This window comes from Ruditapes philippinarum, unplaced genomic scaffold (genome assembly GCF_026571515.1).
Source record: "Ruditapes philippinarum isolate M1 unplaced genomic scaffold, ASM2657151v2 ctg3126_1_1_1_1, whole genome shotgun sequence".
In the NCBI taxonomy this organism is placed as follows: Eukaryota; Metazoa; Mollusca; class Bivalvia; order Venerida; family Veneridae; genus Ruditapes; species Ruditapes philippinarum.
The window spans coordinates 47,806-73,258 of NW_026866626.1; the positions used below are offsets into that span (position 1 = coordinate 47,806).

The 25,453-nt window shown below is 31.3% G+C and overlaps 1 protein-coding gene across 1 annotated transcript; it reads right to left on the reverse strand.

Moving 5' to 3' along the window:
• Positions 1 to 8,100: 8,100 nt before the first annotated feature.
• Positions 8,101 to 15,363, reverse strand: LOC132733109 (rhodopsin, G0-coupled-like). Its single transcript, XM_060719704.1, has 5 exons — positions 15,240 to 15,363; positions 12,632 to 12,890; positions 10,775 to 10,877; positions 10,222 to 10,478; positions 8,101 to 8,395 (listed from the first exon to the last, which is right to left on the reverse strand). Exons 1-5 carry the CDS (start codon positions 15,307 to 15,309, stop codon positions 8,101 to 8,103), a joined length of 984 nt encoding a protein of 327 aa, XP_060575687.1. The 5' UTR covers positions 15,310 to 15,363.
• Positions 15,364 to 25,453: the final 10,090 nt, after the last annotated feature.

The following is a 25,453-nucleotide window of genomic DNA, read 5'->3' on the forward strand; positions in this document are numbered from 1 at the left end:
CTAACTTGCAGTTTAGGTTCATATCCGATTGATATTTCTGCGTACATCATTTGAATTAACAAATAACACCATAAGTAAACAATGTCTGCCTGCGGAAGAAGAACAAGAAACCTAGGTCAAAATCGAAGATTTTTGTTGCGTTTTTTGTCATTCACTCATTTTTAAAAGTTTGGGTTTGTATCCGATGCAATACCTCTGTTTTGGTACATACGCAACAAGATAAGGCCAATGTTTTTTTTTTTAAATTTATTTTTGTTCTTGGCTATAAATTATCACGCCTGCTTAACGCAAAGCTGTAGCTTATAATCAGGTTTGCGATTTCCGGTGATACAATTGTGCGCTAAGTATAAGGAAGTCTTTCTCTTTTCAGATAAAATATACCATTTTTATCAAATATTTTCCAAAATAAAACCCGTACTTCGATCTGCCTCTTTAATAACATGAGTATTTGCTTTTGCAACTCTTTAGAATATATTTTGAGAGAGTAAAACTACAATCAGTTTCGCTGAAAACAGTGTGCGTCGTCTTGATAAGAATGATTCAGTTAATATAAAAGTAATTTTACATACGATATGATGGTTATTTGGTTTATATTGATTGGCATATTCTGCAGTGGAGTTTAAGTGCCATCACATGCATGGACCTCTTGTTTATCAGTACCCTCTGACATTTAAGTACATTCCAGGTGTGAACTTTCTTATAGTATAGTCGCCTAAATATCCGATCTTACGATAAATTGGTCAATTATTTTATTTTGATGCCATCTTCAAAATGCAAAATAATTAATTAACTTTATATACGTCGCTCTTTAATAATGTGACTATTAAAATGTCAAATGATTTGACTTTTTTCAAATTGGTCTTCAATTTGTAATATTGTCCTGTTTGTATATCTCTATTAATTAACTTTATGTTGATCTGGCAAATGTATTTGTTCAATTTCTAGAACTTTCGGCTACAATAAAAAAATATCTTTATATTTCTAAAATATATTTGTGTTCTTGAGGTAAGAGCTTGTCGTTAAAGATCAATATAACATTAATTAAAGACTCTCTGTTTGCTTTTTCCAATGCTTTCTAGAACATTATGGTCGAAGATTACACAACACGAGATGTAAAACACTTTATTACTGAAGAATAAAATATCCACAGTGAACTAATTTTACTGTCTTGAGACATCTTGTTACATGTTTTATCTAACACGGAGAAATTGTATCATGATTTGGATCTTGAAATTGTTACTGGTTAATTTTAGCAGACGACAAATAATTGTAAATTTCGCGGTGGAACAAGTTGTTACAAATCGAATAAATAATTATCAGATAGCTTGTCACGGCGAATCTTCTAAATTGTGTACGCTCTGCTCCTTAGAAATACGGAAACTAAATTATTTTTGAGGCAATATAAGTAGACAAAGTTAAAAGATGGAGACTAAGGAATTATTTCTGTATTCATGGAAGGAAACATGTCAATAGTTACGAAAATTTACGACTGTTAAAATAAATGTCTGTTTATCAAAAGGCAATGATCAAATACAACATGAAGAAACGTATCATACCTCCATTAGCAGAAATTTGTTTAAACAGAAAAAAATGAGGGCAAAATTGGCAAAGATTTCTCCTTCTCGGAATATTTAATGGCCAAGCTTAGATGTTTCGTTACTTGTGCGATCCTATACAAAAAAGTTGTACACACAGTCTTCTGTTGTCGTATATTTTACAGCTGTATACAGACCAGCCAGTTGTTTCCCTTAACCAATTACTACAATAGTTCCACTTAAATGGACAGAACAGAAAAAGAAGTTCTGTAACTGTAAAAAGTTAAAATACCTTTATCCACAAAATTACAAACAGAAAACAAAAACAAAAAACAACAGTTGTAAATGACAGAAACGAAAAGCAGTATGAATATTTTACATTCTCACTTGTTGGCGTTTGATTTCAGCTCTTCCCTTTTTTTAATTTATTACGCTATATATTCCCCTTCAAAAAGGCCACAGGTTCTTCTTGGATAGTCGCCGTAATATCCAACCTTAACGATAATTTTGTCAATTATGTTATTTCGACGCCATCATCAGAATAAAAAAAAGACATATTTATTTATATTCATGTAGCTTTATAATAATGGTATATAAGGTAATTATTAAGAAGAATAGTGCACTATTTCTTGTTACTGATAAATAAATCCATTAAGATTCGTGTTAATCATAATGAAATATCCTTTTTTGTATGAGCAAGGATGGTTACAAGCAAGTTACATATATAAAAAGAGGCTGTTATACATGTATTTCTGTTTTATTTTTGACTGGTTACGTATACCGCCCTATTTCTAATTGACTTTTATTTCGGTAAACGGTTCACATATTACGTCAACTGATTTATTTCACTATTTAACATAACTTAAAAGTTATGAAAATGATGATAATCGCCGATTTTGCACGTTTTTTTAAGACTTTGTTCTGAGAAAAAATACCCACTGTCATTGTACGTTGTTAAAAATGTGGTCAAAAAGTAAAAAACGTATGAAATCTAGCCCACTATTACAATACGACACATGGCGTTAAGCATTTATCTGCTATTATTAACTATTTATTTTCTTATTTATTAAATGTTTAATATGTACAAAAAGTAAAATAAATGCGACTCATATTAACAGAAATCAATGTCTTATGTAATTTTGCCATACCAACGATACATTTTATATTTCGTAACAGCTGTTATCAAAGAGGCCTAAAACACAACATTTCAATTACGCCAGATGTTATGAACAATGTGAAAGAGAATCGTTCGTTTAAGATTGTAATGAAGTGAATTTGATTTAAAAGGAGCTTGTCATGTTTTGGTGTTTTTTTATCACATGAATGATGAATTGCAGCTGGCAACATATGCAATAAATCTTCATGTCTGTATGAAATGAAAAAGACACAATTTTATATGCTACAACGTATATCACACCACAGAACCTAGACGCAAACATTTATCAAAGATTTTGTTATTATCCGGTAAATTGTTTACAACTTCTTGAAAAGTTCGTTTGCAAGTTTAATGTAGGGTAAACCGCCTAATGTATTGATATCATTTTGGGATTGATTTTTGGAATTGTATTCATTATTAAAATTTTATCGTTGATAAGCTGGTAAGTGGTTGATTTATTTCTGCAAAAAGAGCATAAATTATATTTTAAACATACTTATACATCTGTTCTTGATATCCACATTTTCTATATACATTATAATAACAAAATGAATTAAAGCATTTCTCATTTTCTCAATTAAACCCGTCAGTAATTCAAAATGATTAAGTATGGGAATATTTCTTACTTTTAAAACAATTTACACAACAAGTACAAGTCTAATATTATTGTATACACCTAGTCCTTGACCTTCAAAATATGCTTATATTTATGTTACTCATAGATTGTAAACCGATATTTTGTTCAGAATACAAACAATGATAATGTTTATTATAAATTCTATTTTTTATTTGTTTGAAAAGCACTTAGCCACTTACAAAGCATTTTGATCATGTAAACTTGTTAATTCTGAGTATCTGATAAAAACATGTGCTATTTATTTCTTTTCAGTGCCTTGTTTATTTATCAAGAAGAATATGCAAGAGTAGCCAGTTTCAGTTGGCAGAACTTAGGTAGCACTCCACACTAAATTTCAAGTTTCTGCCGTCAATGTCCTACAAGCAATATGTCTAATAAATCTGATCCCAAACTACACAACCTGGAAAAAGAAAACACATTTTGTTAAGAACATATATGTCATAACATTGAAAATCTGTAATGAAATCATCCCATGTGAAACAGTCAGGCAGTTATTTAAAAAAAAATCCAATTCATTCCGTAAAAGCCAAAAATCTATAGAGGTCCGAGACCCAAAACAACATTTTTCGTCCCTCCGGCAAAAAAACCCTGCAAATATACGGACTACAGAAACTCTGTCACTGCTTTAGCAACTCCATATGCATGCAAACTATCACAAAGAAATAGGTGCTTTGCCTTGTAGATTTTTTGCTATTGCTGAAAGTTTGTACCCCCCTGTAAAATTACTTGTTTTCACCGAGCATGCTGTTTAAAAGCAATGTTTACAAACAATGGCGGCCTTGACATCTATAATAAACAGCATGTTATTTCTAACCATGTTTTCGAATTTGCCAATGATCATATTACATGTTACAAAAACAAATTTCATGCTGAAAATGCATTTTAAAGACAACCAGTCATTTAAATCCACAATAGTCACTATATCCATGAAATCCTCCCTGGCCATTCGAAGCTGTGGCTTCATTTAGTGTGGTGTGCTGCCTTAGTATCGAATGTATTAATAACATACACTTCTTACAAAAAATACAACGTAATTACTTAGGAGAAACAATAATTGGCATATGAATGCAATATCTGTTCAAAAAAAATACAAAGAAACACACACCCGGATTTTGATATCTGGATTAAATAATCAACTCAATTAATTATTGTCTTCGTCAACCAACTTCCATCCTCTAATAATGCTCTAGCATTCCATTTTCTTGCGGTTTCTCTCTTAATCTTACAATGTAATCAGGAAAAAACTCTCAATGATATCATATTCAAATGATTTTGTCTACACAATAAATTTCCTTCCATATCTATTCTTAAGTGCAATTACATCAGCTTTATTCCGGCACGGTGATATAGGTTAATATGTTGGCCTAGAACACTTTTAATAAAAAACGGGATAGAAACTGGCATAAATAAAAGAAAACAGAAGAAAGAACAATCACAGCACTATCAATCTTTATTATTTTCTGTAATACAAGATTTTATTATCACCAGATACTTGCAATTTCATGAAAAACAGAATCTGTAAAGAACGCCCAAAACGGCAAAATTAAAAATGCTCGGTTTGATTGAGCCTGCTTGTGGATAATACTTGAAAGTGCAAGTAACAGTCCACACCCCCTAGCACCGCCTTGAGCATTAATTAACAGTATTGCATAAAAATTCTGACGTTTTGAATTTAGATATATGACAAATATGACAAATGATAGATACAAAGTTCGTTTCAAAATATTTAACTTTTTTTAATACAATCTCAATAAAATTTCAATAGCAATAAGGCTTTCAATAATAGGCAAAGGGAGATGAGCAAATCTGTTCCTGTTATTTGTTAAACAATAAAGACATTATGCGTTAAGGAAACGAATATATTTGAAGAACTTGAGAAAGGAAATTCAATTTGAAAAAAATCAAAACTGAATTCATTGTTACCAGTGCACCTTATTGTATAATGGTACTCACTTATTCAACTTTCTAAAAGTGTTCTCTATTTATGATAACGTTTTCATAACTCTGTGACATACAACTCAACAAAGTCCAGTTATAGTAAAATAAATCTCTGTTGTGTAGAATAAGAAGTTTCGATGTATTTTTTGTAATGAATTGTATCATTTTCTTAATATATTTTCACCTCTTAGAAATGAGCAATTATTAATTTGAAATTAAATATCAAAATCAATAAAAACAATCAAGAGCAGAATTTTGAGATTTAATGTTCTTCTTTTTTGTTGCGGCATATCGTTCATCAGAATTGTGTTCTTGGTAGTAGGTAACTAAGCTAATGCATTAAATTCACGAAATAATGTAGTAATTTACTAAACACACATGTACATGTATTTATATTTTTAGTTCAAGTTTTTTTTTAACAAAGAAAGGTTATAATGTTGTAAGGAATACGTTTGTAAATTTAACAGTTGTCTCTCTTTGAATCCTTGTTTGTATAAGCAAACATAAACTATCTTTACTTAACGTCCATTCGCCATCCGGTCTGCATCGATCGATAAACATTGGGACAACTCTTTATTGTTTGAGCTTGTCTTATGAATGTTTCGCCCCTGACAACCTAATTTGGGTTTTGTTTTTTGTTTTGTTTTGTTGTTGTTGTGTTTTTAGCTGTTGTTTTTTTTTTTTTTTTTTTTTTGTTTTTTTTCAAAAGAAAAGAGCAGACTATAGTTTTTTGACATGTTCATTTTATAAAGTCATACACAATATTATAGTGGTTTAATCTTAGTTACTTTATGGTTTTATATAAAAAATATGGTACTCAAATTAAGATTTATCAATTTTGTAGGTTCCAAAAAGCATTACTTATAAAGATATTACCGAATTTAACATTTCATGTAAATAGAGGTAGATGATTGGAAAATTTATTTTCTATAATGTCCAAGTCTATTTTTTTGCAATAAGAAATGAATGCATATATTTTAATGATTACATATAATATGTACAAATATCTGCAGTACATATTTTACATATTCTTCGATGTTTAAAAAAATTTTATAGGGATAATTATACACATATACATGTATATAATTTTATTTAAGTGTGGTATACAACCTCAACTACAACATACAGGATCTTTAAAAACACTTGTATATAACTGAAGTTAAGCGGATTTCTTACATGGTAAGTATATGACAACATCAATAATTGTTCACAATACTTTGAATCCATACAAATACTTGTTTACTAAAATACTTTCCATGTTTAAAAAAGATTAAAGTTCATTTACAATAACATTTTGTTACTTTTCACTTTCACGTTCACTTACTCACTAAAATACTTACTATAGAATAGTAAATATTGTTCATTTATCATTCACTTATCCGTTCATGAAACTATTTACAATGAAATAGGAAAGAGAATGAATATTATTCATTAACTATATAACATTTTGTTACCATACTCTTACTTATTCACTTAAAGACTTCCCATGATTACATTGAATATATTTCATTTATTATAACACTGTAACCGTTCACCTACTCACTTACATTTAATACTTATAATGATTACATAAAATCTTTTTCATTATTGTAACACATCCCAAACAAGTCCTCGTTCACTTAAATTCTTACCATGATAACATTGACTATTTTTCAATAATTATAACACTGTAACTGTACACGTACTTGTTACATTAGTACGTACTATGATAACTCAGAACATTATTCATTATTGTAACACTTACCAAACAAGTTCTCGTTCACTTAAATACTTACTATGATAACATACAAAATTAGTTTTTTTACTTATCATACTTTTATGCTGTCACTGAAAAACTGACTCTGATAAAAGAGATATACGCGCTCACTGACACACGCTGATTTCATATACCGGGTATAATGATGCGTTTCATGAAACACTTACTAAAACAAAAACAATTACACGTCTCCTAAAACACTTGCTGCCAACATACACAATAACGCGTTCACTAGTACCCTTACTGGGAACATGGTGACGCGTTTCCAGACACAATTGCTGCAAACATATACTGTAACTAGTTCCATGAAACGCTTACTGTCAACATTATGGCGTTTCCTGAAATATTGCTACCTGTGTCCTGAAAAAGCTTACTGCGACAATTTATTCCAATGTTCAAGCCTTACACGTCGGATACCAAAAACTGTTTAATGAAGCATATGAGAAAATAGTTTAAAAAGTTTTCATCGTAAAATAAATGAAAGATTATCAGATGAAAATATGAAAAGAAAGACTAAGTGGCTGTGAAACTATGTGTCAACAACTTCACATTCTACGAGTGTGAAACATTTATCCAGATTATTATTAAAATTACTATTTCTTAGTGTTGTTTTGTTTTTAAATGTATCACTAAAATTTTATGTGTCTAATTTCCTGTTCTGTAACCGAAAACGATTTATTAACTTAAATTCTAAATGTATCAAAAGGTACATAACGTCAAAGAAGTCAGTGAAATGTTTAACCAAATTCAAATAAAGAAACGTGTATAAAGCTTAATTTCTTACCGTGGATAAACAAATAAATTAAAATAAATCATTCCCATTTTAAGCAATATTCAAACGTTCAGAGACGTTTCTGTTAGCATTGGAAGTTGTGAAAAAGAGTGAAGTGATTCCTGTTATTCCGCAAAAGAAATAAAAGTCCTTTAAAAGTTCAAGTCGTAAACTGTGATTAATGTAATTTTAATGTTACCACAAATCTTCGTTTCATCTATGTTTTTCTCGGGAAACGGTAAGTCTAGATTCAGACTGACGTTATTGATTCTATCAAAACAAAACTTATGCCTAATACAGCTTTTTTCATGATTCGTAAGTATCTTTAACTCTGCTAGTTGAAGCATGGATTTCGCTATTTTCAATGTTTTCATTTATTTGAATGATGTTTATTATCCTTGGTAGAACGACATCACCATTCTTGTTGTCAGCACTTTCATATTCATTATCTATTTTATCATGGTCATTGTCCACACATTTGTCTGCATTTTTCTCAAATGTCTCCATTTCCATTCCTTCTGAATTTTTACGAATTTCATTTTTATGATCATTGTCATTTGTTTGATTCCTTGCTCTTTCAAAAACTGTTACTGTAATATCTCTGAAAAATACCAATAAATTTTAAGAATCAAAACATGCATAAAAAATTGTAAACAAGACCAACAAGGAAAGGCGGCGCTAAACGAACGCAACCCCATCACGACCCCGCAACAAGGACCAGGGGCCCAAGAGGATAAAAAGATGACAGGTAACAAGGCAGAGCACGGACATGACAATCACTAAATAATACATGAAAGGAAACAATAGTTACCGATAAGGAAATCAAATGCAATTGATTCATTAATAGGCCCACAAAGTAAAAGGGCACAGGAATGGGATTCGAAGCACGAGGAACAGGAGGGGCAAAATTAAAAATAAAAATAAAAATAGGGGCAAAGGGGAAGATACTGGCCGTAGACGAGAAAACAACAAGGGACACAAACAAAAGTGTCACCAAAACAGTATGAAACAACAAAGACATACATCTGAGGAACACAAAGGGTCACCGCCTTGGAACGGTCAGCAGCATAAGCACTGCTGGGGAGTTTAAACCGGTTAATGGTGCACCAAATCTAACTCTTAGCCCCCATCATGTTTCTTTCAACGAGACAGTGTAAATAAAATAAATTCCCGCAAAGGGAAATTCTAGCAGTTTAGATATCGTAATATTTTTAAGTTTTAAAATAGATGACTACAGTTCAGTATCAATGAAACATCCCTAGTACCAGCAACCGTTTGATTAATAATACAATTGCAAGCAAACATTTATTTACTTATCCTTAGCTTATTTGTATATCAATTACATACATACAATTACACAACACTTCTTTAATTTATACTTTTATCGGCGGGGCATGTATGATTTAAATGAATTAATTACAGAGGAAATTTAGGTTGAAATGTGTAAACTTAAAATAAAAATCAACCAACTTTGAGGCATATGCATATGTATATAGAATTGCCTCTTTGACATTTTTCTACAATAATACCACTTTCTTAACACTGCTAAAATGGGGTCGTATATACTTGTAACATTTAGGGTATATTTTGGTTGTTATAGCCTGTAAGCAGTAGCAAATACGTGAAATTTACAGCTAATATATTCTTTTAAAGTTGGATACAAGTTTAAACATACATAAGTTTTGATCATACATTAGAAAGAGACCATTATATTCCTGTAGCAGACGAAAAAAAGCAATAACAGTAGTAATTGTGGTGTTGAAGATAATGTTAGTGCTAGTTGTAGCTGTTGTAGTAACAATAGCAGTATTAAATCTTTATCATATGAAGGAATATATATGGTACATAGCGCTTTAAATATATCTTAAATAATGAGCCTTATATTGACATGAATGGCAAATCTATTTATTATAAAATAGCCGAAATAGCAACGGCAATTGTGCGCTCCTTATCAAAATCACAAAAATGAATGTTTTCTTCAGCAACAGCCGCATTCTCAAAATGTATGGTCAATTAGTATTCCACGGTACCACAATAGTTCATAATTATCTGCTTAATCAAAAGTGCGATGAAGATCTTCCGCACAGACGCACAACCGGGCAGATGTTTATACAATCACGTTTGTGCAACACCTAAAACTGGTTATTTTTCTCATCATTGCCATCATCAGTGGCAGCAATAATTCAATCATAAACATAAGCAATAATAATGGTCATACCAACTGCAACATGAATTAGCAATATAGTGTGATGAAGATGATGATGTTGCTGGTGCTTAAGACAAAGAAGATGAAGATTAGTGTCATCGTCAATCGGAATATCTTACACACACACCGATGTGCAGCAACTTGAAGTATCCGTAAATCGTTAATTCCTATGCTTTATCAAAAGTACAAATAAGTTTCACTAATAGTGTTTACAAACTTACGATTGTCCAATACCTCCTGCTCTAGGCTGTGCCGGAAATACCTTTTGCTTAAACGGCCAGATACGATGCATCGCATCTCGGAATCGGTCACAGAATGCGCTATATAAAATCGGGTTCATGACGCAGTTTAATTTAGCAAACATCGTTGGCAGGACCTGGACATTTGACGGAACTGGTTTGGCAACAAGGTTCCAAAGTGTAACAATCGTGTACGGTGTCCAGATTATCAAAAATGAAACAACCATTGCTAAGCATATCTGAAAGGAAGGTAGAACGATGCAGCTTCAAGTAATGCAGCTATGATTTGTAGATTTGAGAAAATGATGTTTTAAAAACTTGTGACAAATTCGGAACGGTTAACATTAACATATTAAACTGTACAAGGATGTATTACTTTTGTTAGTATTGCATTTGAAACTAAAAAAAATTTTTACAACCATGGAACATGATTAAAACATAAAGTTCCGTTGATAATTTGAAAGCCCATAAGTAATTGATTATCAAATATCCTTCTTTAGTGGAGACTATTTGATTAAAACAATTTATACATTACCCATGTCATGTGTCGTGATGCCCTTAGTTTTGAGTTCCTTGACATTTCCTCAATAATTTTGTCAATATTTGGTCTTTCCAAACGCCATTGTACTGGTCTTGTCCTATGATATCAAACAAAATTACTGAAAATCACTTTTAGAAAGATTAACAAGGCAAGAGAAGTTCACATAAAGCAACTCCCGACTCACCCAGCCACAACAGCAGGGCACACAGAAGGTTCCTTTAAATCCTTTAGCTAAGCATCCCTCACCACATCTAAGCATAATAAATAATGTACCATCATTTTGACCAGTTGGGTCTCCTTTTTCTTCTAAAACACATTACAAACAGATAGAATGATCTGTTTATGGATCTTTTCGAACAATTCCAAGACAATTTGAAATGAAATATCTTCACTTATAGATTAACTTCTTATGAGAAATATTCACTTTTAAATTACCTTCTTATTTTTAAAGCTCATATAACACATTTTTATGGTTTTATATCGTAAATATAATCCTCAAATGAAGATTTATCAATATTATTAGTCCCAAAAAGCATTATTTTCATGTAAATAAAGGTAGAAAATCAGAAATTTATTTTTATAAAGTCTAAGTCAAATTATTCAATAAGAAATGAATGCATATATTTTAACGATTACATATAATGTGGACAAATATGTTCAGAACATATTTTACATATTCTTCGAGGTTTGTAATTGTTTTAGAAGCATAATTATATAAATATATAAAATTTTATTTATGTGCGAAAACAACCTAAATAAAAACATTAAGGATTTTTTACTAACAACGGTTTAGATGAACAAAGAAAAACAAGATATGGTGTAGAGGAAATATCTCAAAATAGTGACATTAGGCAGGCAATTCGTCTCGAGTGATGACAAGACATTAGACTATGGCAATATTATTATTTTTTTATAAATTTTAGAATTGGTGACGTATTATATTTATGTCCTTAATAAATATACTTTCTTTATCTCTAATATCATTTGCAGATTGTGAAAATAAGGGTTAAAAGAATCTTGGGATCAATAACTTGTTTCTTAACAGGGCTATATGTATTTATTTGAATTTCATTTCTATATTATGTAAGAGAAAAACAGTTATTAGTCAGAAACGTAATTAATTTGAAATCAGGATTGATATTCACTGTTAAGAGTTAATCATTTCTAATCGATGTACCATATTGATTTGAACCTAACACTTAACGGACTTGCAATCACTGATGTCATCTTTTTGTTCTCTGTTTCTAATAAGATAAAACAGGATAAGCTGTTCTGACATGCTAGTACTTAATTTCATTCCGCTTTAATATAATGATAGAAATCTTTTGTCTGATGTAATAGTTAAACATACTAACCTAAGATACGTGCAAGTGAACTTAAATAACGAAAAAAGTTAATACATCTTACAAGAGATAGTCTAAAAATATACTTTAATTTGTTGGTGAAATGAAAGGATTTTAGTGACGTGATTATAAATAGTGAAATCTGAATAAATTGAGAAAAGAGAATTAAATGTTACATAAAAGATACATATAAGTTTACACGACCCTATGTACGTGTGACCTATAATACATGCCTATTATTGTTCATTGCGATGTTATGCTTTATATTTTCTTTAAATAATCAATAAATGATATTTAAAAAAAATGAATTGATTGAATATTTGATTGACTAAGTGCAGTAAGCTTTTGTCAAATAAGAATTGAATTGACATTTATTCAATTCAGGAAGACCAGAACGTCTAAATCTCATATATATTACAATTTCATGTCATTCTATGAAGTCATCTTCAATAACACAAAGGGTATACATGTATATACAGTTACTATATATACACATGTACTGTATTACCTGAAAAGGCTCGTCCTTAAAACGTTGTAGTAACAGAATGCGAAAATAGCCACCGGTACACAATAACAGAAGACAATACACAGTGAGTTGTATGTGATGTCAGAAACTGTGGTCCCATACCAGTTGAGTGTACACGAGGTTTGGAAAGGTTCGTGCCCATAGCTACTCCATCCAACTAGCGGCGCACCTGTCCAAAACAGGGCATATACGAATATCCCGAATACCCACCACAATAAACGTTTCCCACGAATGTAATACTCTAAAAAAAATAGAATCTAAAGATATACAATATGCTAAAGTCATCCAAGTTTAATGCATGATGAGTATTGCTTTAATAAGATGCAATTTCAATATTGGCCGTTAGTTAATAGTTGCTTTAGTAAACGTTGAAATTTTGAAACCGCCTCTGATAAATTTTTGTTTCGATGTTAATGTTGATTGAAGGCACGATTGCTTTCGCCAACCATTATTAATTACTTGTTTGGAACAAATTATGCCACCTTTAGATCTTCAAGTGTGTTTTCTACTTAAAGCTTGAACAACAATTATATTTGTTTAAATTATCATGATTCCATTTGTTCAAAGGACATTTCTTTAGCTTTGAAATCAAGCCACTCTGTAAAATGTTCTTTATTATGTCTGGTCAATTAAAATAATGATTTCTTTTTTTGCAGGAAACTGATGAAAATGTTCCTAAGGGGCTGATAATATGTACCGGAAAGTTTGTAAAAATGGTAAAAGTAATTATGGTACGGTAATTGAAATGGGGAAAATCCCTGTACAATTAATTACGTATGGAATGACCCAAATACCCAAAAATACAGTTAGAAGTAATTTGCGTGTTATCAAATTGTAAACTTTTTTCACAACATTTTAAGGAATTCCGATGAGGAAAATAATCGAGATTTTTATTGAATATTTTAAGTTAGAAAATGTCTTGTCACTTTGTAATAATTACACGTTGGTTGTTTTAGTGATGATTATCACATTTTGGTAGCGTAAAGTGCAGAAGAGTATTGTTTAAGTTGAAGGAGCCAAAAAATAGATATATAGTGTTACAACATTGAAAAAGAGATTACAATTATAGATAACAACATTGAAACGCTTATTTCATCATGGAATTCCTTTTATATCTTTCTTAATTCAGATTAACACAATGGCTTCTTTTTCTTCTCACCAAATATGTAGACTTAAATTTTACCTATCCCAAAACTTCACTCACTAATATTTTCCCCGTGCTTAAAATGATTTTATAGATAACTGAATATCTAAAATAAATGGGAAAAAGAATTAAATATTGCTGATAACAATGTTAAAAGAGCAGACTACAGCGAGAGTGTGTAGATGAAAGAGTGTTTACAAGAATGTTCATAATATATGCTTCTTTTTTCCACCTTGAATACTTTTTATAGCTGTTATATAATTTTCAATTCATCACTGTATTTTACTTTATCTGTTCATAAGCATTTATATATACATACTGTACATGCATACATACTTGATAAATATATGAGCAAACCTGTAAAGGAACCTCAAAAAGTTTTTCTGTATTACATATATGTTGTTTTTTTGTTGGTTTTTTTTTTCGGAAATACAAATAAATTTTATATTGTTTCTATCTCATAATGAATAAAAAAAACAATGCCTTACGATCTTATAAAGCATCATTATGCTAAGATATTTATAGAAAATTACGTAAATGAAATCTCATTGCATCAAATTATCATTGATTATATTAATGAAGATATAAAACCCTTGATATAACATATAGGAGGAGACCATGGTAAAACCATAGTGACCATATATTATAACGCATTTATGTGGACTTTAAATAAAAGATAATGCACCTATGTCACAAGCCTTAACTAGAATAATTTTCTCTTTTGATTAAATAAAACAAGCCCTTTATCATTTATGTGGTGGTTTCAAATTTTCTTGTCCGCTTGTTTCCTAAGCGGATTAATCCGTTACTTAGTCAAGAAAACTGGAAAAGCGTTAAATTTTTGCCATTTGTTGGAGTTTTTCCATTTAATATTGCACCAATAAAGTAGAGTTCAAAATTATGGCGCTTTTTACGATTTAGTGGCGAAGGAAGTCCTCTATTTGAGCCGCGTCACGACAAACCCAACATAGTGCATTTGCGACCAGTCTAGATCAGCCTGCGCATCCGCGCAGTCTGATCAGGATCCATGCTGTTCGCTATCAGTTTCTCTACTTGTTATAAGATCTGTAAACGAACAGCATGGATCATGATCAGACTGCGCGGATGCACAGGCTGGTCTGGATCCATGCTGGTCGCAAACCCACTATGTTGGTTTTGTCATGACGCGGCTCATTTATCATTTCAGCGGGCGCCAGAGTAGAACAACCGACGTACCGTGAGCTACCTGGAAGCTTCTTAGCCGGATTCGATCCCATGACCTTAATTACTTGACCACTGATGGATACTACAGTCTGAATAAATAATGCAAGCAGACAGTAGCGAATACAAAAATACAGACTAACATCATCCAAAACAATATTCGTAATACGATTTTTAGGTGGGGAGTATATACTTCATACGATTTTGTGGGTGGGTTATATGCATGGCATTGATTTTGTCACTTACCGTACTCCGGCTTACAAACGATAATAAATCGTGTCACCGCAAGCGAACACAGGGAATTTATACTGCACATGGTAGCAAAGTACACCAGAAACCCCGTCACAACACAAGTGTCTTCATTAAAGTACCATCTGGAAAAAAAGAGCAAACCGAACAGAAATGTACAAATGTTCATAATATAACTGTACAATTATTGTCAAATTAAACTTTTTTAAATTGTGGTTTCTTTAAAGCGTTTTTTTTTTACTTAATATATTGAATCTTCTTTTAATTTTAATGAAACAATTTCAAACGGTAGTGAATATGAACCGCTCTTGCAAAAGTTATTTTAGGATATGCCAATTGCGTTCTTACATCGAGTTTTAACTTCTGACATTTTACGACCGTTTACATGTGTGAGATATTTTCGATATACCTTTTATAGTATCCGGATACAGCCGTCAGTGGATATGCTATACTAGCTACAACAAGATCGGAACAACTTATGATGTACATCAACACCAAGTGAATTTTGATGAACGCTGGTCTCCCAAATGATAAAACAAACAGTACGAAGCAGTTTCCACACACAGCAAAGAACCCTGCATGTATAAAATATGATAAATAAAATGTATAAACTCATATTTTAAAATAAACGTCACATTAAAGGGACTCCACTGAGGTTTTTTGACATGACAGGTTCTAGAATTATTATCACATTTGATATAGGATTGGACCAATAACCTGTGAGCACATTTTCAGATCATTTCCTCACCCAGGTGTTGTTGTTATTTTGTTGGGATTTTTTTCAGAATTGTCAGTTTAATTGTACAAAATGACCCAAAAATAAAAAGCGTTGCAATGCTGTTCACTCAAATCGTGCAAAGAATTGCACAAAAATCGATTTTCAATTTATTACCGAGTATGTTCCTATAGACCTTTTTACAATACGATTTTTCATATCAACGAATGTTCATATGTGGCGGCATGGCCGAGTGGTTAATGCGTCGGACTAGTAATCTCATGATCGCTAGCCGCATGGGTCCAAACCCCGTCAGGGGCAAGTCGTTGTTTCCTTGAGCAAGAAACTTTACACTCATTGCTCAGTACTGGTTGGTTCCAGGAACGGATTCGAAAGTGTGTCTATAAGCTTATAGCTTCCTACACAATCGAACTAAAATAAATTCTGTATAAACCAACGAATTTTGCATTTCGCGCATGCGCATTCTGCGTAGGACAGAAAGCAATAACAATGTCTACAGTTTATCATACTTAAGGCTTTAATAGATGCTGTTTCAATTTATGTCACCCAAAAAACATTAATTTTGGGATGACTTAAGGCGGTAAGTACAGAAAACGTGAATTCATTTTTTAAGAGATCTACGAAAATGTGCGGGAGTAATAATTCAATGGTCAAAACGGGCACACACATATCTTTGTTTAAGGTATCATTAGACGACTTTTCCATCAGTAATTTAAATTGAAACAGCAGGGTGTTAAAGATAAAATTTTATTACCCCTGTATTACATAATATTACACAATTTGTATTGTACACTTACTTTCAATAACTGTTTTGGTCAGGCGGCAAGTGTCAAACAGATTGGCACCCGAACGTTTGTTCATTGAACCGGGACGTTTGAATATCATGATATATTTAATCAGTTACGCTTTTTAAAATGGTGATTTACGTAACTTTTAAATAAACCGATCAATTTTTGTGGATTTTTAGAAGAGAAAAATTGTGTCACGTGCATAATTAAAAATAACATGTATTCCGAAGAAGCGGATAAAATGTGTGTGATATCTTTTCCAAACAACCAATCTTAACATCTCAAGATTTTGAAGAAAAAAAAATCAATTATTTAAAATCTATTTATGTGCCTTAAATTTTACTGTTTGCATCACAGGCATATCGGATAAAGGATAAAATCAGGTATATTGAACACTAAAATGCATTATCACCTGTTCTGATATTTTTCTGAATGATAATTTATCTCCATTTCATGTTATATAATTTCTTTTGTTTTTAAATGAACTTTTTCAACAGCAAATAAGTTGACGTTTCATTTGCTAATAGATATATCTCCACATCCTCTTTAAAAAAAAATGATCTCAGTGTCAGTTCCGTGATCGGTAATTCTTAAACAAGTATCTTTTTCATGCCTTTTTATGGCATTCTTCGCCACAAAGCTATTAAGTCATCTTTTCTATATTTGTTAAAAGCTATTTTATATAATTTTCTATCGTTTACATGAACTAACTCGGAATTGTCTATGAACTTTTACTATATTTCTATCACGGATTTATATAAATCCGTGATTTCTATGTAGGGCGAAGGATTTCTTGCCCTATGCAGATTGCGCATGCGCGAGAAAATTCTAAATCCGGTCGATTTTTCATAGCAACGGACCGAGTCGTGAAAAGGTCTATAATTTCATTTGCAGATTGTTACATTACAAGTGCATGTCTTGGTCTATGTAATAATTTCAAGTTTTATGTTTCAGGTTTTTTGATCTCAGTGGAGCTCCTTTAGAGTTAAGATAAAAAGTCTTTACATTATATTATTATGATTATATAAAACACACATTAATTTAGTATAATTGATAAAGTGTAGATATTAGTTGATACGCTTATAAAAACACTAATTAATACGTTCCTGGAATAAACCAGCACTGAGCAATGAGCAGTACTTGTTCGAGGGAACAACGGCTTATTCCTTACCGCTAGCGGTGCTTAGATTATTAACCGCTCGGTTATGGCGGCTCCAAACATATACAGCGATAAATTTCATAGCATATATACATCAATATTTTACACTTCCAAATGTCTAAATCATCTTTAAAATGAAGAATAATTGTACAATGGGTCATCATTGGCATGCAAATGTCTCGGGTTAATATTGCCAAACCATAATCAAGGAAATCTTCATAAATTATTGTAATAATACGTAGGGCTTCAAAATCACATTATGTCCATTTAAGCCTGTATTACATATATTGAGTAAGTCATATTTAAGGCGCGACATAATAAGTAAGTCACGAACTTTTAAGAGGGTTATACACTTTGGTCATATAATCTCCAACCCGTTTAATGGACATATTGTTGATGGATCACTCTGCATATCATTAAAAATCAAACAAGAAATTGTTTAGGAAAGTTGTTCTAAAATTATAAAAAAAGGCACAATCAAATGTTTGTCATGAGTTATAAAGGGCAAACAGAACATAACCAAGTAGCATTTCAAGCAATTTTAGAGCTGTCCTACATCCTCACGCAAAAACAAAAGTAGTAAAAGAAAAAATAAAAAAATATAAGATGGTTCTCAGCTGCAGAATGCTAATAATTAATGAGAATCCTAAATATACGACTACATAAAGTCCTACACTTTTCGAAATCATTCATGTTTGTTTGAAATTTCAACTTACGTAAAGCCAACCAAAAAATGTGTGACGTGAATCAACCCCTCCGGTAAAGAACACCTAAGACTACCAAATTGATATGTTAAACTGATTGAAATACTATTACTTTTTAGAATAGCCAATAAGATTTCAAGATGTAAATTTGAAAGTCTAAGCTGGCCGATGATATCATTTTTAATTTTTTATTTTTTTTTTTATTTTTTATTTTTTTTTTTTTCATTTGTACTTCACACATACGTTATGTAAACAATAATAATTATGACGTGATATGAATTTTCTTTTAACAGTTTTCGTAAACAGTAGCATATTAGAATTGCAGTTTATCAAAACAATAATGCTACTACTTGACTGATAAAGTACACTTCCTTTTATGTCACGAAATGGTCGTGATTTAAATTCAGTTCCGATTTGTTATTTTATCAAAAAAATAAGAATGATAATAATAATTATGTTGTTATGAGTCAAATCAAGTAATTTCAATGTTCATTTTCTGGTCTTGATCTTCTTCGGATGTCTTTACTTCACAACAGCAGATTTCAAGTGAGTCTGTGTACCCGGTTCCGCACAGGACCCGGTCCCGCACACTTTCCCATTTTCTATTTTATTTTGAAAATTCAAATGAATTTATTTAGTTTTTTAACCGGCATGTTTTCAACAGGATATGACATAATCTGGGATCTTGCCCCAAGCCTCTCCCTGGAGAGTGCAGACGAAAATGTAAATACATGTACGTGGTTGTGTAGGTCACACATAAAAACAACTTATTCAGCAATTAAACCATGCTGATTTCTATTTTAATGTTAAGGTTATTATAAAATATATATTTAAAAAGAAATGTATGTTTTTGTTATGGCAAATTTGCTGTTAGCTATGAAATATGTGCACATGAATTAGCTTCTCCCAACTACCAAACGTCAAGTCATTTCACCTTGATTATTTTGTTAATATAAATAATAAAAATAATACCAAACTCTTAATCGAACAAATCATAACTTAAAAAAAGGAAAAACCTTTTAATAATAATTTTTATGTCTGTGTTTACTACCTACATGTTGTAGAAAAATTATGTCTCCATTGCTGTAACATGTTTCCTGTGTGCTACTATGCTTGGAAATAAATGTTTGTATACTGCAGTATAAATGTGCATTAAATTTATTTGAAGTCCTGAAAATTTGCAAAAAATATATCTTATCAGGACTAAGAGATGTTAAATAATTTATAAAAACATGTTTAAGATGTAAAATAACCTTTCAGTATAAAAATGGCCTTGTGTGCGGAACCGAGTCCACTATTTATTATATTTGGCCAATTCCTGTTGCTTAAAATCAAGTGCTCCTAGAAGTAGACCTTCTTAAGATAGAAACGTTTTGGTCATCAGTTTTTATGGGCAACGGATGTAATTTTCAAAAAAATATCAATTATAAGAAGAATTTTTAACTATAAGATAATTTTCTTATTTTTCCTTAAAAAGTGTACGACAACGGGTACACTGACTCTAAACCGGGTCTGTAATTTTCGTGTAATTTTGATCTCATTGCTTCCGAGGGATCACCCGTTTTCTAGGTTTTTTATTCCTGCTTTACAATAATGACTTCCTTGGCACTATTATGTCAAATTGCGACCTGGTTGCGAATGACTTTTTTTCAGAGCAGGTACGACCCTCTTAGACAAAAAATAGCAGATACACATGAAAATCTGAAAATTTCAAGGGGATCTATTTTTGTCAAATTTGATCGAATTTGTATTAAAATTATTTTTTTCCATTGATATATAGCATTAATTACTCTAATTAATTTCAAATTTTGGCTTGTGGTACCTACTACCAGTAATGCTGTAAAGTAACAGAAGGACTTAGACTATTTCACCAAATGGTAGATGAAATGAAGTCATCATTGTCAAGTTCCATAACATGCATATTACTGGCCGTTCTTAGAAACAATTTGAAAATCAGTAAACCCGGCACAAATAACCTTTTAGACAGTCTAGCAAGCTTTTATTTTGGGGTTAAAATAACTTTCAGGTCTCATCCTGATCAGCATATACAAAATAAACAAGTCAGAAAAAGGTTCCTCAAACAAAACCTTCTTATGGCTTCACCAAATTTAAAACAGCTGCTTACAAATCTTTAGTAAAAGCAACTTTAAAATTTCAGCTGTGAAACCTATTGGCAAGAAAGAAACCGATAAAAATTAATCAGCTCAGAAACGTGCTTTCAGGTATATAATCAACAATTATTCCAAGTCCCCAGGACCCATGACATCTTTGTCTCTTTGAAATGGCATTCCCTATAAGTAGGTGCACAACCAGCACATCTTTAACATGGTAAATAATGTTGTAACAATACTACACTATAAATCAATACTGACAGCCATTCACCTGCAATGCAATTGAGGCATTATCACAATTAGGTCAATCATCTTGTACAATCATCAAATTACATTTATAAATATTCATTTTCCCCAGACTCAGTCTTCCTTTGGAATAGTCTTCCACAGAATGAAGTTCGCGCGGATATGGACTCTGTATTCATGCCAGTGATTACTGCATGCACATCACAATACAGTCAGCGCTTGACTCTGGATACAAGTTAGCCTGGCTTGTATGCAAATAGACTACAAGATAAGTCATTTTACATGTTTTCAATGACATTTATTTGCACCAAATCCATTGACATAATTTTTAATATTTAGGTTTCATTTTTAGTGTGATGGTATTATATGAACTGAACTAAGGGGCTACACCTGCCACATAGCAGTATGTATTCCTTATACTCAAAGCATAATGCTGCAGGTGCAATCAAAGATGAAGAAAATTACACAAAATGAAGAAGATTATATTTTTCATGAAATTAAATTACGAAATTATGAACTGATTACTAACTGAAGGTCTGGCTATTTTTTATTGTAATGTTTAAGTTAAAATCAAAGAAATGAAATAGGAAAAGGAACATATTATTAATTAGAATTGGCAAATATAAAACGCATTAAAAATAAAGACTCCACTGAGAATTTTTACGTGACGGAACTGGAAAGATTTTACCGATATTTCTATACTATTTCATGTCGGTCTATACGAAAAATGTAAGATTATTGATTGATTCCGTCTTTCAGGAATAATCATTTTTATTGCGCGAAATGCCCTTAAAATTGAAAAGCTTTTCAATGCTTTTATTTCCCACCTGGTGAAGATTCACTCTACATATCGGATTTAGATTTAATTTAATATACATCACTTTTATAGAAAAAAAAATATACTTTATCTGTAGCAGTTGATCTGTGTAAGAGATTTAAAATAAAAATTTATGTTTAAGGCTTTTGGAACTTTGTGGTGATCCTTTTAATTGGTGTGGTAACAATGATTTGTTTGGGTGCCAAAAAGTGATTGTATTTTGCCAGTATGGTCATGATAAAAAAATCAAAGTTAATGATTGTGTCAACAAAATAAATCATATACATCACATTGCTTTTTTTAACCCTTAACATGATGAATATTTGAAATGGACTAGTCCCACTTCCAGTTTTGGGAATGTCCATTATCAATTTTAGGGATATCAATTTGAATTTTCGAAGTTTGTCAGCCAACAGTATAGAGCCTGGTGTGACTGCACGGATGTGCAGGCTGGCCTGGCTCTATACTGGTGACAAAGGCTTAAGGCTTTCCGTTCCAGCACTTTAAGGGTTAAGACTGTGTCAAACTTTCGTATTTTACAAATGAGAAAACTGCTAGATAAATGGATACGATATTGTTGAAAATTAAGTAAATTTGAGTCAATCTGGAAAAGTGAAGGACGACATCATTCTTTGAAAATAAAAAAAAAATATTTGCGTGATCGATGTATTCAGATTCTGTCCTTAAAAGTTTTTTCTCTATTTCGTTATTTCTTTTCCTTGAGAAATAAAGCGCAGGTGTAATGTCATATGAAATACAATATTTATAGCTTAATTATTGAATTTAGAGAAGCAACTCAAACTTCTACATAAAATTTTATTAAAAATGGAAATTTTAAATGATAAATCATTAAATAAAAATTCACACTATGATTTTCGCTAATTAGCTAGACCATGCCTGAGCACGCATTCTGTTCAGGAAGCTGTTCGCATCAAATTTATCTAATTTTATGTCGTTTTGGTGGAATAATGGATTGAGACTTGGCGCATGATGGGTTGGTCTGGCAAATAATTCCTCGCAAAACATAGTGGGTTATTGTATGATTTTTGGCTCAAATCATTAAATAAATCAATTAAGTTTTTGAGAATACCCTACAAATTGATCTTGGACATGATGAAGCATTTAATTTGCCTAAAGATATCTACATTAGCGTCTGAAAATAAAAAAGCTATTATTAATAGTTAAGTTATTCTTTGTTAAACTTAAAAGAAAATTGAGACTATTAAATCATCATCTTTTTTGGTGTTGGCTGCAAAAAAAAAGTCTCCTTGAAAAAAAGATAGGGTTATTATCTGAGTTCTTTTATGGGTTGTGCACTTAATTAGCATTAAAACAATGGTATTGATTGTCGTGAATATCTACAAATATGATCTTGATGTGTGATTTGTCATTTGTTCTGCCTAAAAATATATATTTCATTTTAGCAACTAAAGATTAAAAAAAATCATATCTTATATGCCTTAAAAAGAGTTATAATTTAGAAAGTATGAAATCAATATTTCCAGAACATTTCCAGAATATTTAAGCACACAAGCTCAGACAGATATCGCATTTACAACCGCTGCATTAAGAACGGAAATTTAACATATTTTTTTAACGGATTTGATTAAACTTTTTTTTCACGTGATTTATAAAGCCATTTCTTTCTTTATTTATTCAGTCATATTCATTTATTTCTTCGATCCTCAATCGAGTATCAAAGGGTCGCGAAATTATATAATATAATATAATATAATAAAAGTACTCTTTAAAGTTGAATATTAGTTCAAATTGCCCATGTATAAGCATATAATCTTGTCTAGAAAAACATAGACACAAAAAGCGAATCATTTCATTGAATAGGTTGAATCTATATTTTTAAGTTAACTTGAAAGTACACATCTCTAATGATTATTTTATTAAATCACACTCTGTTTTAAGATGAATTGTGGTCACGTTACTTCTAATTACACACTTTTTATTTCATACAAGTATTTCTATAAGACTTGATTTTTTCCAGAATACGAATTTTCGTCATTTTTGGTGCATCATTATGTCAGATATTGCTTTAGTCTAAATACCGGCGGCCTTTATGACTCGATGAAATAAGCTCAGATTACTAAATACTTGCTAAAATTACCCATTTAAACAATTATATGATTCTAATTCCGACAAGGTTGCTCAATTGGTTTAAGTAAGAAAAATAATCAGCCCAACGTACAAAAGGCCAGTGGCCCTATTCAGTTACAAAACTCAAACCTATTATAATGTACAAAGGAGCGCTGGAGTGGTGTCTGCATGCACCAGTGCAAATGGAATATCATATTCATACCTTCCCAAAACCGATGTGCTTTGAAAACCAAATGACTATACAAAAATAAATCTTGTTTAAGGTTCCTTCATCTCACGATGACGATGGACTCTTATTTTCTAATGCAAAAATGAATCTAATTTAAATACAATGTATATAAAATACGAAGAGTACTTACCGAGAACGGTTAAATAGACCCCAGTACAGATATATGCCTCGTCAGATAGAAGCTGCTCCATCACGTCAGGTAATCTCGTCTGAGAAATTAAACAAACTTACTGTATGTCATAATATTTGTTACATAACGTCCGTTCATTGTTAATAACAAAATGCATAAGATAGAATATAAAGCAAATTGTTTCTGAAATGTTTTAATCCCCTAATGTTTCATTATACCCCAAGAAATACAAAACAATCACTTTCCTCATTAAAAGAAAAACAGATGTATACAATTATATTATTTCCATTTAGATCACCTGATCTTTGTTTCTGATATTTGATTAAATAATGATTTAACTTCCGCATCTTTTTAAGAACAATTATCATTTGCTCCTGAATCCTAATTATTTCTTGTAGCTTAAGCTACTCGTTTAGAATTTTACGCACAGTGTATTGCCAATCAGTTACCAAAAGTTACAGCATGATAACAAACTAATTGTAGAGTATCATTAAATGTCATTTTAAAAGTAATGTATATTATTTCTTATTTCAATGAAATAATACTTGATTTATACCACTTACAAATTTGCATACCATTGATAAGAATTGGTTAATATGACCTTGACATTAAATTTTTAATGATATTTGTAATATAAATAATGCAATGTTTACCTTCAAAAGTCTCTCCCTCTCTTCCTTTAAATAATATTTCCGCTAGAAATTCCCTTTGTCATTGTGTTTGCGCGGATATTCTAACTGTAGATTAATCAAACTTATAATCAAATTCCATATACCGTATAGTGATCTGATAAAAATCATGATGTCACACAGCTGCTTAATAGTTCACGAGGCGAGCAAAGTTTACCAATTTTGTTTTCTCCGCAGATACCGTGACTATAAAATGAGAGGAATTAATGGCAGAAAATCAGATTTCTCGCAGTCACCTGTTGCTCGGTTATAAGATATTAACTCACTTCATTCGATTCAATGCATGTTTTTCTCTCATACAACTCAATCGTCATACTCCATCCATTATAACGGTAATATAATCTTTGTAAAGTATGATTTATTTTAAACCACTTATATAACCAACTGTGTATATTTAACGTCAAAAAATGACGCTTCAACAAAATGTTTTTGTCGTACCTATTAACATTTTACGAGGGATGATCAAAAATTAACCGGACTTTGTAAATGATTC

What these genes read in the sequence shown, in the direction of transcription:
- LOC132733109 (XM_060719704.1), bottom strand. Translation starts at nt 15,309, where the DNA reads ATGTGCAGTATAAATTCCCTGTGTTCGCTTGCGGTGACACGATTTATT. An exon ending in CATCACGACACATGACATGG is followed by an intron (nt 10,479 to 10,774) that starts GTAATGTATAAA and finishes CCTTCCTTTCAG; the next exon opens with ATATGCTTAGCAATGGTTGT. An exon ending in GCAGGAGGTATTGGACAATC is followed by an intron (nt 8,396 to 10,221) that starts GTAAGTTTGTAA and finishes GGTATTTTTCAG; the next exon opens with AGATATTACAGTAACAGTTT.